General features: G+C 44.8%; 1 protein-coding gene across 1 annotated transcript in view; it reads right to left on the bottom strand.

The window, feature by feature from the left end:
• Positions 1 to 478: 478 nt before the first annotated feature.
• LOC103358467 (cadherin-18) overlaps positions 479 to 13727 on the bottom strand; it is a 97523-nt gene continuing 84274 nt past the window's right edge. The window contains exons 9-10 of the mRNA XM_008283447.1: positions 7174 to 7425; positions 479 to 984 (exon numbers count right to left, since the gene is read on the bottom strand). Coding sequence (XP_008281669.1) covers positions 479 to 984; positions 7174 to 7425 — 758 coding nt within the window. The remainder of the gene's footprint in view (positions 985 to 7173; positions 7426 to 13727) is intronic.

Genomic DNA, 13727 nt, shown 5'->3' with positions numbered 1-13727 from the left:
ACGTTTCACATATCCACTCATATGGATTTCAAGACTTTATTGAGCATTAAAAAATATACACCAAGGAAAATATCGTTTTCCTTTTTCCCCATATTTATGTTCTTCCATCTTTTTTAAAATCTGATTTAATACTTCCAGACGAACGACCCATGATCCAAAGCGACAAAATGAAAAAGAACCAAAAAAAAAAAAAAAAAAAAAGAGCAGTCTTGTTTTTTTCTCTTTTTAAAATCTGATTTAATACTTCCAGACGAACGACCCATGATCCAAAGCGACAAAATGAAAAAGAACCAAAAAGAAAAAAAAAAAAAAAGAGCAGTCTTGTTTTTTTCTCTTTTTTTCAATTTATTTAGTTCAACAGTAGAAGTTGAAAACCACGGAAACAGTTTCGAAAGCTGTTTGTTCGTATCGTTCACTGAAAATTCTTGAAAAAACGCGTTTCAAACGGATTTGGTTCCAACGGGAGTGTAATCACAGACTAGGTCGTCACATCCGACTCTGCCTCTCCGTAGAGTTCTGCAAGTTTCTGGAACTCGGGTCCCCAGTCGTCCAGGTAGTTATAATCCTGCTCCGACTGTGTGCCGGGAGAGTCTAGCGGACTGATGGATCCTGTGGGCGAGCCCTGACCCTCGTACGCGTAGGTCTGGAGGGAGTCGTAGGGCGGCACGCTGGTGTCCATGTCGGCCTCCACCAGTCTCTGCTTGATGAACTCGTGCACGTCCACCTCGTCCGGCTCCACCGACGGGCTCCGGCGGCCGCGGGGAGGCTCGATGTGTTTCCTGGCCTCCGGCCGAACGTCCCGCCGGAACTTTAGCTCCTCCGCGGCGGCCGGGTTGCGCAGGGCGATGATGTCGAACGCCTCGGTGTCCTCCTCGCCGCCGCCCTCGTCGTCGTAGGTGACCACGTTCTCTCTGATGTCCTCTTCGGAGATGATGAGGGGCTCCTTCTTGCTCCGCCTCAGGGTGATGAAGAGAACCACGATGGCTGCAAGAGAGATGGAGTTTTGTGGTGTCAAGGCTTATGGAGGATAATACCATCAAGTACAATGAACAGCATGTACAGTTCTGGCAAACAAGTCCATACAATACAAAGACTAAAATGATGATAATCAAATGTGGCTCAACCACGTATTTATGCTAGTACCGATCAATCCATTACCCCCTGACAGCTAAACATGCTGCGGATCACACGAGCACAAGCTGACTTTATGTACATGTTTAGCCAACATTCAATGAGGACACTAAAACCGGCCAAGCGTCGAAGAGTTGTGAGACAATAACACGCATTAGCCGTTGTTAGCATTGATGATTCCTTGAATGCAAGCCATTGAGATGATGGCAAAAAAAAACAAAAAAACCCATATTGGAGTAAATTCAGCCTCACATTCAACCCATACGCAATGCATCACGTAACGGGAAAGCATATGGAGCCGAGCCCCACGCAATAATCTTTAGGTGAATGGTGAGAACGAGCCAGCTGTGTCGCATCAAAGGAAACGCAGCCCTGATGCTGCGAAACGTCTGCGCTGATAAGCAGCTTTCAGTGTGAAGTATGTTTTCCAACCGTTAATGAAGTCATGAAGTCAAGTAATATTTGATGGCACGCTTCAGCTCGGAACCACGACTAATGAGAGTTCTGCTTCTTTGGGTTAATGATGACCTCTTACCAAGATGTTAGCACTAACATCGATTTAATAAAAACGGCACCAGCGAGGGGAAAGCAGTGCAATATCTAAAAAGAGTTCATTATGGTGCATTAGCGGAGACGGGTGAGATAGATCGGCGTCCCTGCCGTGGCGTCGGCGCTTCACCGCATTCAACCTTCTTGTTTTTTCCCCCCCAAAAAAAGCAACTGATGACAAGCGTTTTTTTTTTTTTAAGAGGTGAGAAATGTTTTTCTGGCCATTGTACATCCACCTGTGACGTGCTGTATTCATCGTTGGATTAGCTCCTCGAGAGACAGGAAGGTGGTAGCGTCAGATAAAGACGAGGTACAGGATCCCGCTTTCATAATCTCAAGGATGCAATGATGCATTTGGCTAATCTAATGTATTTACTCAAGTGATGCATATTTTTGTGCGTACCGAGGTGGCTTTGGGATCCCGTTAACACAGTTTCAAAGAGATTTAAGCCCTCAAAGTAGACTTTAAGCAAAGCTTCATGTCAGTGCACCCTCAGTCTAACACTAGAGACTCTTTCAGTTTATTCGGGAGGGTTAGAATCACCACATTTACAGCGGGGTGGCACTGAGTCTGTTTTTGGCCCACTTAGAGCGCTTTAGGGCTTTATCAGAAATTAAAATCTGGACGACTACAGTACATTAAATCCTCCTTTTTATGGGTGTAATCATGGTCAGACTGACCCACTGGGGAGCCTGTAGGATAAGAATTATGTACTCCCTTAGTTAAAACTGTTGTCACATCCTCTTGAATGGGTGCCACTGACACAAAGGAGCAAAAATGCACAACTTCATCCGGCCTTCACAGTTAGAAATCTCTGCCTTGCAATTAGGCGATCACATAGCTCCTTTAACTACATTGTTTTGGCATCTAATCAGACTTCAGACTTCAAATTTTATCAGCCCCAAAAAGCGCTGCCAGGCTGGATAATCTCATCGAGGTACGAGCGTTGGCACACATTAGCCAGCAGTTATGCGCGAAGCCTTAAATAATAAAACGAACACAAGCTGGACGGCCGTTTCTCTTAATGTTAGAACTGTAATCTAACTTCTCAACCTGGCAAGATAATGGCCGGGAAAACTGAATTACTTATGAGGCCACAGGTTCTGATTGAGCTGCAGCTGAACGGCATCGAGTTAAAATGTAAAATGCAACTTTTTCCATTATGGTTTTAATTTAAAAAGACACCTTATGAGTAAAGCAATTACACACAGATTAAGCTGTCCACATATATTGCATTGTGAAGTGTGTTGTCCATGCTTGTGCTTTAATGAAATGTTCCCAAACTTGCATGTGATTAAAAATTTAAAAAAAAACGACTTTACCCCCACCTGGTGCACCGATGGCCGAGCAGGGTTAGAGAGGGCGAGAAATGCAATTTGTCTGGGACCGGCCGCTTATCGCTCGACTTGTTTAAAGCAACCAATTATATAATGCAAGAATGTGAGAGTGTGTGAGGGGAGTTTGGGTCAATCACTGAGCAGAACTGGGGAAATACTGAATTTATTTTTTTTTGTATTTTGATTTACTTACTCATGCATTTTGTAGCAGGTGTATATATATTTTCTTTCCCACCACTTCCTCCTCTCCACTATCAGCAGCTTAACACCTCATTATGGCTTTCGAGGTGTTGCCCAGACACTGAGATAATGCACCATTATTACTTAATGGCGTTTCATACACCGGACTGCACTTTCCACGGCTCGTGATCTACTTGCATTCGTACTATATTCCCATCCACTGTCGGAGCCATATTGTAATGCGCTCTTAATGCTCCCTCAGTGGTCCATTCAGGTCATTTCATACGCCCGGCCAATGCCAGCTGAGGTCTAACTGTTGCTCAGTGGCACCGGGGAGCAATACGCCGGTCTATACATATCTGTTTGCTGGAGTAGAAGCCGTTGCAGAAGTCTAATTTATGCTGCAACTACACCCTGGTTATGGGAGATTATACTGGGAGGTTAGAGGACTGTATTGTATTATAACATGTCTAATCCAAACAACAGGCCAAGCACTGGAGCTCCTGAAGGTCCAGACATCAGCTCAAACACACTAAATCGTAGGAAATGCAGTATTCTAAGTTTGTCTCATTGTTTTTGAAATATCAACACAGCACGGCCCCTCTTTGATCAACATGCCACTCATCACCGATGATATCAAATGTGAACAAATAGGTCTTTAAACAGCCACAGAGATGCGGTTTACATCTAAGAATATCTGGAAAATCAACTTGACCCAATCAGACTAGCGTTGGCAGCTCGCCTAGTCGTGGTTCAACTTGTTGCTGCGATACTGGAACAGCCGAGGATTATTATATAAGAAAATAAAATCCACAAATTAGCACAAATGTTGTGCAAAATGCATGGTATGCCATTAATATTTGCTCGGCGTTGATAACACAAAGTCAGATGAGTTCATTCACATTAAGCAGAAACAGCGGAATTAAAATTATTATGGTTTATTATAGTTGTATTTTCAATTTATTTCCTCACTTAATCTAATTAGCGCTGTGATAATGTACCATTTTCTTTGGGACAAAATTAGCATTTGAAACTGAATCCAGGCGATGATCTGCTTGTGAATATTTTAAGTTATTTAAGTCGCATGTGAGGGCCATTATCAGCTGAGTCATCCCAGGGATGGTTTGTATCCCTCTCCGGTTTTGCTGCAGGCTTAATTAAGATGGCTTATTAGAGGGCGCGGAGATAAAGCACGCGCATTAATCGGACAAACGGAAAACAACCGGGCACAAACAAATCACGCTGACAAGCAAAGACGAGCGGGAATTGAAAAGCGTGAGCCGTGTCTGCGTGAGTGATACACGGAGCGGTTTTGTGTGTCGGCCGTTGACCTTTAGTTTGTACGTCTGCAGACACACTGTTCCACTGTGGTCACCAGTGTCACTGCCAACAGCTTCTACATACGTCATTATTATTATTATGGGACTTAATAGACAGTACAGAGTGCAAGGGCTTGGAAGATTGGTGCCAAAACTACAGCCATGATTCAGCCTTTTTTTATGATTCAACAAAATATTCAGTGCATTTGTGCTGAAAAATTAAAGAGCTGCTTGAATTGAAGGTAGAAACAGGGCAGGAGGATATTTGATCAAAAAAAAAAAAAAAAGTAATGAGGCATAAGCTAAATGTCAACTTTGATTACATTATTTTGGACAACAAATTTCTCGGTACACTGTAACCTCATTAATCCCGACATTAACGTACAAACTGTATGAGTTATAACCCAACAGAATGGATGCTTTGCTATGGAGGACACTGAGGTTCTTATTTATCTGGAGCGTCTCAACCTTTCCATGTATGCCTCTATGGTTTTTCCACCAAAGGGCTTCACTGTATTCCTTGTAGAACGCATCCCTGCCGGCGTAACAGCATGGGAATGTCACCGCCAGAGTGCAGAGTGGTTTACCTGGCGTTAATAGGCTCAATCAGCATTGCGTAAAATGCTTTGGTGAGGTTAATGGATGTCCATTTATATGCAAAAGTCCTGCACTCCAGCTTCCAGGGAAGGCGTTAATGCATGCAGAACGCATTGTGATCGGAATGCAGTTTAATCTCAACTCGTTATTCATGCAACGTGTGCACTGTGTTCCCGAGAAGAAAAACCCAAGATGGATCAAGCTTAAGCTAGCTAACCGAAAGCCGCATGTGGTAGCACCGGCGAGCTAAAATAGACAATGCCGGTCAATGGCGTGGCTTCTCTTGACCTGGGACTAAATTGCATGCTGAGAGAAAGATGAAAACTCTCACTAGTAGCAGGTTTAAGGATTGTGACTTGAATGCCAATGCACAGACCGATACGGCATGCTAATACTGGGTGTAAACGGGGCCCGTGTGCATTGAGGTTTAGCACGGACAGACAAATAGCATATGAGAGGAGGGCGCACGACACGCAGCACAAGACCCCAGTGGAATTCAAACCGGGGGCTATTGCAGGTACTTAGCATACGTCTCAGAACACCGTTTCACCGGGACACCCACATTCAGCTTATTTCTTCAGTACGCCTCGGAGAATAACGGCACGGAGATGGCGATTTGTACAAAACGGTGCAGAGATGGTGAATTATGAAAAATGGCACGGCCAAGTCAAATGACAGGTTGTTAAATGGACTGGAATCTGATCTTTCTGTCTGCAAAATCTCAAATCTCTTTTCAGGGACGCAACCAGAAAATGCAACACGGGTCAAATCCGGATACAGAGAAAGGAAAAAATAAGCTGCGATCAGTCCCTCTCTCTCTTTTCTTTCTTTGTCCTAACGAGGATCAGCCTTGTGTTGATGATTAGTGATTCAGCATGTGTCTCTCACTCAAGCACCAAACAGCGGTGATGGCCTTTTGTTCGCCTCAGCCAGAGGCTCCGGCATAAAGGAGGAAGAAAAGCCAGAATGAATATGCATAACCTTCACGCGCTAATGTCCAGAGACAATCGGCGAAAAGAGGAGGGGTGGACGAGCGACGGTGAGGCTGTGTTATTATACAGTTTTGTGTAATCGTGTTTTTCTGCGGTTTGCGGAGGAAGGAAACCGTTTCTCACACGGAGCCGATTGTTTACACTCCGGTCAGGTTAATGAATTCCATATAATCAGACTTTCCTGCCGCTAACATGTCTTTTTCTTTAAATTCAGCCCGTGACGCCGACTTGTCCGCTCTCCAAATCCAAAGCGACAAGATCATATTTGGAAGTTTATATCGCGTATAATCATCCGCCGTCGCTGCAAAGGCCGAGTTGCCATAGTAACAAGGCATGCATCCTCGCCGGCTGATGTTTTCCTCGGTGCCGTGACGAGCCGGTAACGCTGAAGACGCCCCGTTTCGCAGTGTTTCCGACGGCCTTTTGTATTCACGGCGCACAACGCATCCTTGACACGTGAAATCAACAAGTGCCGTATCTATGCTGCCCGTCACCGCATCCGTTCGTGCTTGTCCTATACTCTTCTACGTCAAACACGAAGTGATGGAGAGTGAAAGAAAAACAAAGTGTGATTCAATTGTATTGCAAAAAAAAGGAGCTCAAATTGTCAACAGAGGTGGATTTTAAGGCTACATTTAGGTCTGATTTTCAGATTTGAGCTGGTGAAAACTCAAAAAGTTCCCCTCTACCATCGCTACAGGCCAATTTTCAGTATTCCTTCAGTTGTATGCACCTCCTTTCTGAATTGCATTGACCCCGCATTCTCCATTCCCTTCTTCTTTGTCCTCGCCGTCTCCTTTGTAGTCACCTTTCCTCCAGCCTCCCCTCTCTGCGTCCTCCGTCCTTCACATCCTCCGTCTTTTTCCTTTTTCTACCCTCATTCCAAATTCTACCTGTGTCCTCACGTGTCTATTCATCCCTCTCTCCTCCTCCTGCCCTTGTCATACCCTTTTCAAACCCTCTCCACTCTTTCTCCTGCTCCTCTATGGTCCATCTCCTCCGTCCGTGCCCTCAGGATATTTGCCCCCGGGCAGCTCCACCTCCCTTCGGCGCCTGTCCCAACTCACCCAGCAGGATGACGATGCACAGCAGGATGGCAATCAGAGCCCCCGTGCTGAGACCCGCCGACGAGAGGAACGCCTCGCCTTGGCACATCCGGATCCTGCCGTGGCGCTGGCACGGGCACACCCGCAGAGTCAAGGTGCTGGTGCCGCTCAGCGACGGCTCCCCGCCGTCCCACACCACAATGGGCAGCTCGTACAGCTCCTGCGTCAGGTGGTTGAAGCGGCGCCGCCTGGCAATGATGCTGGCCGAGCTGTCTGTAACGGAGAGAAAAAAAGAAAAGCAAATTGTTAAGGTAAACGAGACCCCTTTGGTTAAAAACAAGGACTAATTGACGGTTTCGTCTTTCTTCTCAGTTGCACGCCTATTTCAGCGGAGCCTTCCTGCAAATTACCTGATTACAGACAAGGATCGTCGGCTAAAGAGAGAGAAAAAACTCCAATCCACTACGTTTGTGAATCAGATTTTATTTATTTATTTTTCCGCTTTTTGAAGTATCTCAAGCCGGTAGCTTTCTCACTGTCTCCGCAAGCTTCCCCGTGTGCCAAGGCTAATTAATTTCAAAGGTGTTCATTTACTATTTTAATGTGCTGCAAAAGAGCAGTTCACCTTGGCCTCTGCTAGAAACACTTCTGTTAATGGAACATGTCATGTAGATAAACAGACATGAAAAGGCTGAATTTGTAGAGAGGAAAAAAAAGAAGGCAAATAAGATGGATCTCTAGACAGTGGCTTTATGACAAGATTGATCAAAGACGACGAGGCGAAGGAACACAAAAAAAAAGTGCTTTGAAAATGAGATCATTAGGCGGTTATTGTTTGTTCTGAGCACTTTCTCCCGGATGGATTTTACCTTTAACCTGAAAGCGGGATCTCTGGCGGCCCGGCAGACTGCGTGCAACCACTCAAGTCGCTGAAAGATGTTCTGTTCTCGCAAAGATGAAATACCTGTAGCTGTGCATCGGGGCTACTTACCACAGTCCCCTGCATTACTGTACTCCGCTGAAGCAGCCTGGTTTACGTCAGCCTGGCTTATTTTGACATTAATGGATCGTGGAGCTACAGACACATTATATAACTTCTATAAATACACGTATACATGCAGCGAAGTTTATGGATTACTTCAGACTGTGTAACATAAAGTCAGAGAAAAAGTACAGTTGCTTTCAGACTGCATTCCAACAGTGAGATCTACTGGACAGTAACATGGGCAGTGCTGTGATCACACTAGCCTCTTTAAACTAGTCATTGCTAATTACTTTTAAGGCCCTGTATGCCAATTCATGTGCAAGCCACTACATCAGACTGGTGCCTTCGTCACCCACCGGTCCGACGCCTCATTGGACCAGAACCTGCAATGCAAATCTCCAATCGAGTCTTGCACCTGTATTCAAAAGCCAGTCAGTCATTCAGGGCTAGCATCGGGATGCTACTGTCTACCTTTGGTTACGTTTCCTGCTTCAGGTCAGTTAGGATTATCAGAATTATTTCTATTTGCTAAATGCCAGAATGAAGAGAGAATTTTTGAGATAAAGTTTTGTTACTTTCTTCAAAGTCAGAAGTTTAACATCCACTAAGATGCCTTCAGACTATTTGGGGAAGCCCAGATGATGATGTCATGGCTTTGGAAGCTTTTGATTGGTTAATTGACAACATTTGAATTAATTGGAGGCACACCTGTGGACACCTCAAACACATTACTTCCTTTTGTGACAACATGGGACATCTAAAGAAATCAGCCAAGATATCAGGAAGAGAATTGTGGACCTCCAGATGGTACAGTTTCCAGATGCCTGAAGGTTCCACGTCCATCTGTTCAAATAATTATATCAACTATAACCACCATGGGAATGTCCAGCCATCACAGCGCTCAGGAAGGAGACGGTTCTGTGTCCCAGAGATGAAGTGTTTTGGTGTGTAATTGAACTGTTTGGCCTTAATGACCATCGTTACATTTGGAGGAACAATGGAGAAGCTTGAAGCCTGAGAACACCATCCCAACTGTGAAGCACAGGGGTGGCAGCATCATGCTGTGGAGGTGTTTAGTTGCAGGAGGGACTGGTAGACTTTACAAAAGAGATGGCATCATGAGGAAAGAATGTAGAAATATTGAAGCAACATCTTAAGACATCAGTCAGGAAGTTAACGCTTGGGCACAGATGGGTCTTCAGATGTACGATGACCTTCAGCATAGCGCCAGATTAGCTACAGAGAGGCTTCAGGACGACAAAGTCAATGTTGTGGAGTGGCCATCACAAAGCCCTGATCTCAATCCTGGAGAACATCAGTGGGCAGAGCTGAACACGTGTGTGGAGCAAAGAGTCCATGAAACCTGACTCAGTTGCAGGTTAGTGTAGCATGTTTAAAACTTAAAGTACACGTGCTCCTTTCACTAGATTTCTTGTTTAGTTAAGCAGCCTCCTCTGTTTTTAGTGACTCCTTTAACTACCTGTTTTCAAACAGGAACCACTTCCAGCTCCGGTTAAAACCGTGTCCACGTGGCTGTTTTTGGTACTTCCCTTCCTCTGTAGGTCACAACACTTAATCTCTCTCTCTTGGCTATACCTCTAACTTCTTAGCCGCCCTCACTTTGAGATCCCTGGCAGAGGGTTTTCGTCTGTTCCAGGGGTCCGGCTGAAAACTAAAGGGGACACAGCGCTTGCAGTCGGGGCCCTGCGGCTCTGGAGAGAAATCAGGTTGGCTGAGTCACCGGCCTCTTTGAAGTCCTTTCTTCAAACATTATTGAAGAGCTGTTCTTTATTTTATTAGAGTTTTAATATCCTTTGAACTGTCTCTCATTTCTTTTGAAATAAAAAACTTCTTTCTTTTTTTTTTTTTTACCTTTTCCAACACTGTATTGGTCTGAATGCACCAAAGTGTATTTTTAATCTGTCTTTTGAAACTTAAACTCAAAAGTATTTTTTTACGCCTTTTCAGTGACAGTGTCATATTTCTGCCTTGTGTAACTTGGATTCTGAAAATTGCATTGAAAATAAAGCATTAGTAGTAAGTAGTAGAAGAAGCATTAGTTGCCAACTAGTTCTAGAAACCTACCAACGCTGCATTGACCTTCAGTATGGACTATTTGTCTTTACTATCTTGGCATCAGCAGAAAGAAAGCTTCATTGGAGAGCTAGAAATTTACTTCAAAGCATCTGAAACCTAAATCTATTCACGTACATGGGCAGCTATCATAGACTGTATAAAAGATGGACGTAGCAACCGACCCTGAAAAATGAAGCCAACCCGGAAGTGTCAGAAACCTGCCTTAACACTACATCTGCGAGCTGCTGGCTCCAAAAAGCCCTGGCTCCCATAGACTGGAATTGGAAAAGAAGTGATCACAGCATTCCTCCAGCTCAGGATTGTTTTCTTATTAGTTTTCATGGTCAAGTCCAGAGATCAGGTGGCCAATCTGAAAATAAATCAACACTGAATTTTTAAAAAATCGACAACATTTTGCGGGGCAACAGGCGTGGCTGGCTTGATTGACAGTCGGCAGCGACCATACAGATGAAGCGAGCAGAAGGCGGTAAATGTGGGCGGGCAGAGAGGGCCCGCCTCTCAATCTGTCTGACCAATCGCTGCTCCTATGGCTCCGCCCCCCCCACGATTTTTAGCTCCAAAAATCCAAGATGTCAACCAGGAAGTAGCAAAACCCTGGCTTCATGTTCTCAGTGCACAAACCAACGGGTGACGTCACGGCAGCTATGTCCATCTTTTATACAGTCTATGGCAGCTATACAGTATATTGTATAATGCTGCATTATTCAGAGCTTTTTTTAATTAAATGTTTCAGTGTAAGACGGCTGCTTGTGATGCTTTTATGCATCCACTTGCTTTATTTGTTGAAACACATTGAAATAAATGTGATTTCCATCTATCTAAACAGCCTTATTGTTTATCCTGGCCACCTTGCAGTGTTATTAGCACGGCTAGCATTAACCAGGTGCTCACCCTCTTATCTACCTAAGAATGCCTTCTATTCAAATTGCGTGCATTAACAACAGCACGGGCGAAGCTTATTTCCCATTTGTTTGTCGTGCACATTAAAAAAAAAAGGAAGCTAAGAAGCTTACTCTAACGCATAAGCCTGCACATGACCACTTCACACGCCGGCTTTACAATTAAGAATCTAACATGCAACGCTTAGCGGTGCATGGGAAAGGTTATGTGAACAGAAGAGGCTGTCAGGTATTATGAATAGTTTTAATGAACTGTGCACGGCAGAGGCTGGGTGTTTTAGAGCACCCACGCGTAAGTGGAAGTAAAATATGTAGGTGTGTAATGACATAAAGAATCACATAATATCAATAATAAATAAAACCAGCATGCCTGAGTAGCCGCCGCTGCTTGATCATCCCTGTTCATTTAGACTGCATCCTCCGGGTGAATCAGGCACCTGGATGAATAGCTCGGGCCTCACATGACTAACTAGAAACTTGCAAATGACACGCCGCACGCTGATGTATATTTATATACAGTCACGCAATATTTCAAGTTCTAAAAAAAAAAGAAAAAAAAGATGCTGAATTGTGCACAAGGGCAACCTTTCCCTTTCCGCCCAGCGAGAACACCTCCGCCGTGCTGTACTATCGTGCTGATGCTCTGAGACCTCGCCTCCCACTCCAATCTCTGCTCCATCTATGAATAATTATAATGATCGACAGTTGGAATGACAACACGTACTTCAAGCTTTATTAAGTCAGACTTGCAGTATCACCGTATCAGCAAGCAGATGGGTGGTGGCGGTGGTGGTGGTGGTGGGGGGGAGGTTTGGGAGAGAGAGAGGGATGCAAATAACAAGGAAGAGAGATGGGGAGTTGGAAGATGAGAGCGTGGAAGGGTTGGTGGGGGTTGAACGGAGGAGGAGAGTGTGTTTGTGTGAGAGAGAGGACGAAGACAGAGGGTGAGGCAAAGCGAGACAAACAAGCTCTGTGTATGCGCCGCCGCAGCCTCTACACTTTGAAGCACACGACCGCGGCGGCAGCGGCGGCGGCGGCGCAGGTCCTCGTGCAGACCGCGGCGAGGAAGTTCACATCAATTATGTCATGCTAATTTCACATTAAACCTCCTCTCGGCGCAGGTGGGCGGAGGAGAGCCGCGCGCTTGTTGATTAACGCCGCCGCGATGGCGAGATGGGCCATCTGCAGCCGCATCCACACTAGAGAGAGCGAGAGGGAGGTAGGAGGGGGAAGCGGTTAGCAGAGGCACGGCTCGACTACGTGACACCGCCTGCAGTATGAGAGCAGGTGATCACCCAGGAAACGAGGGGGAAAAAAACCACCAACGCCCAGAATTCTTCCTTCTTTCTTTCCATCAGATTCATGAAATGCACTCAGGTATTACCCCAGCAAGCGTGCGACCCCGTGGACTCCTCGCCTCAGTGGCTTCTTCCAGCCTCTCACTGGCCTCGTTTTTTTACCCCAAAAAAAAGCATTAGCATGATGAGAAGCATCACTTACATAACTTTTGTATCACTTATGCATTCAAGTCTCTCTATTTTCGAGATATGAAGTTTCGTTAGATTTCCCAGCAGCAGATTAAAAACATTCTTGGCCTTTTTGGAGTTTGCTGACTAAAAAAAAACACCTTAACTGCACTTAAATCTACGATGTTTAAGGTATTTGCCGTATAATTAATGCATCAATCTCCGAGCTATACCATACAACCGACCCTCCGCAGAACATAAAGCGTGATGAAAAACTAAAAATACACCAACGATAGACACGCGCGCGACGCTGCTGCATCTCTGCAGACTTCACACTTGCCTACACATGCACTTATCTGGATTCCTTGTGAACTTTGGTGGGTGTGTGTAGGTGCCGTTGATGGGATTCAGCACAAACCATCTCTCCAGCTGCCACTTTGGAATGCAGCGTATAGCGCCGAGGTGCCACTATTTTGGGGGGGAAGAACGTATACGGAGTCGAGCTTTTTGGGCGCTTCGTGTTCGTGCGGGTGTCACAAAAATGCATCTGTTATTGAGGTTCATTGTTCTTTGTGTTAACAGATGAAGCGATGGGCTTTTGTTGTTTTCTCCTACGGTGCAAAGTTTGGTGTTTCGTGCAGTTTGTACTTCTACAAGGGTTTATACCAACTTGGTTTTTTATCAGTGAGCTGCCATCTTCATATCAAGCTTTAAATGATACCAAGGAGCGTTTTTTTATAAGAATTTCTGCTAAAAAAAAAAAAATTAAACATCTTTTAAGCGCTATCTGATACAGCTTCTTATCAATGTGGCTTTTACTGAAGTATGTCAGTTATGTCAAAGGCACACGTTTCTGGAATCAAACCTGACGATCGAGGGAAAGGACACCTTCTGCTGAGCGCTGCTGTATTTGATCGGCCGATACATACGTTTTATTCTTGCTTGAGATAATAAAAAAAAAAAAAATGTGGACGATCACATCAGAGATTGAGGATACTGGGTAGTTTCAGCAGTGCGTGGACATGCTACAGACATTTAACTGAGTTTTGCAGCAGATGATAAGCATCTTATGTTCCTGTTTCCTGTAATAAATAACATTTAGGTGACATCATGTCGGGCTGCAAGGTG

The sequence above is a fragment of the Stegastes partitus genome, unplaced genomic scaffold, assembly GCF_000690725.1.
Source record: "Stegastes partitus isolate 25-593 unplaced genomic scaffold, Stegastes_partitus-1.0.2 Scaffold313, whole genome shotgun sequence".
Taxonomy (NCBI): domain Eukaryota; kingdom Metazoa; phylum Chordata; class Actinopteri; family Pomacentridae; genus Stegastes; species Stegastes partitus.
The sequence above is the reverse complement of the archived record's forward strand: the minus strand, read 5'-3'. Positions and strand labels throughout refer to the sequence as shown.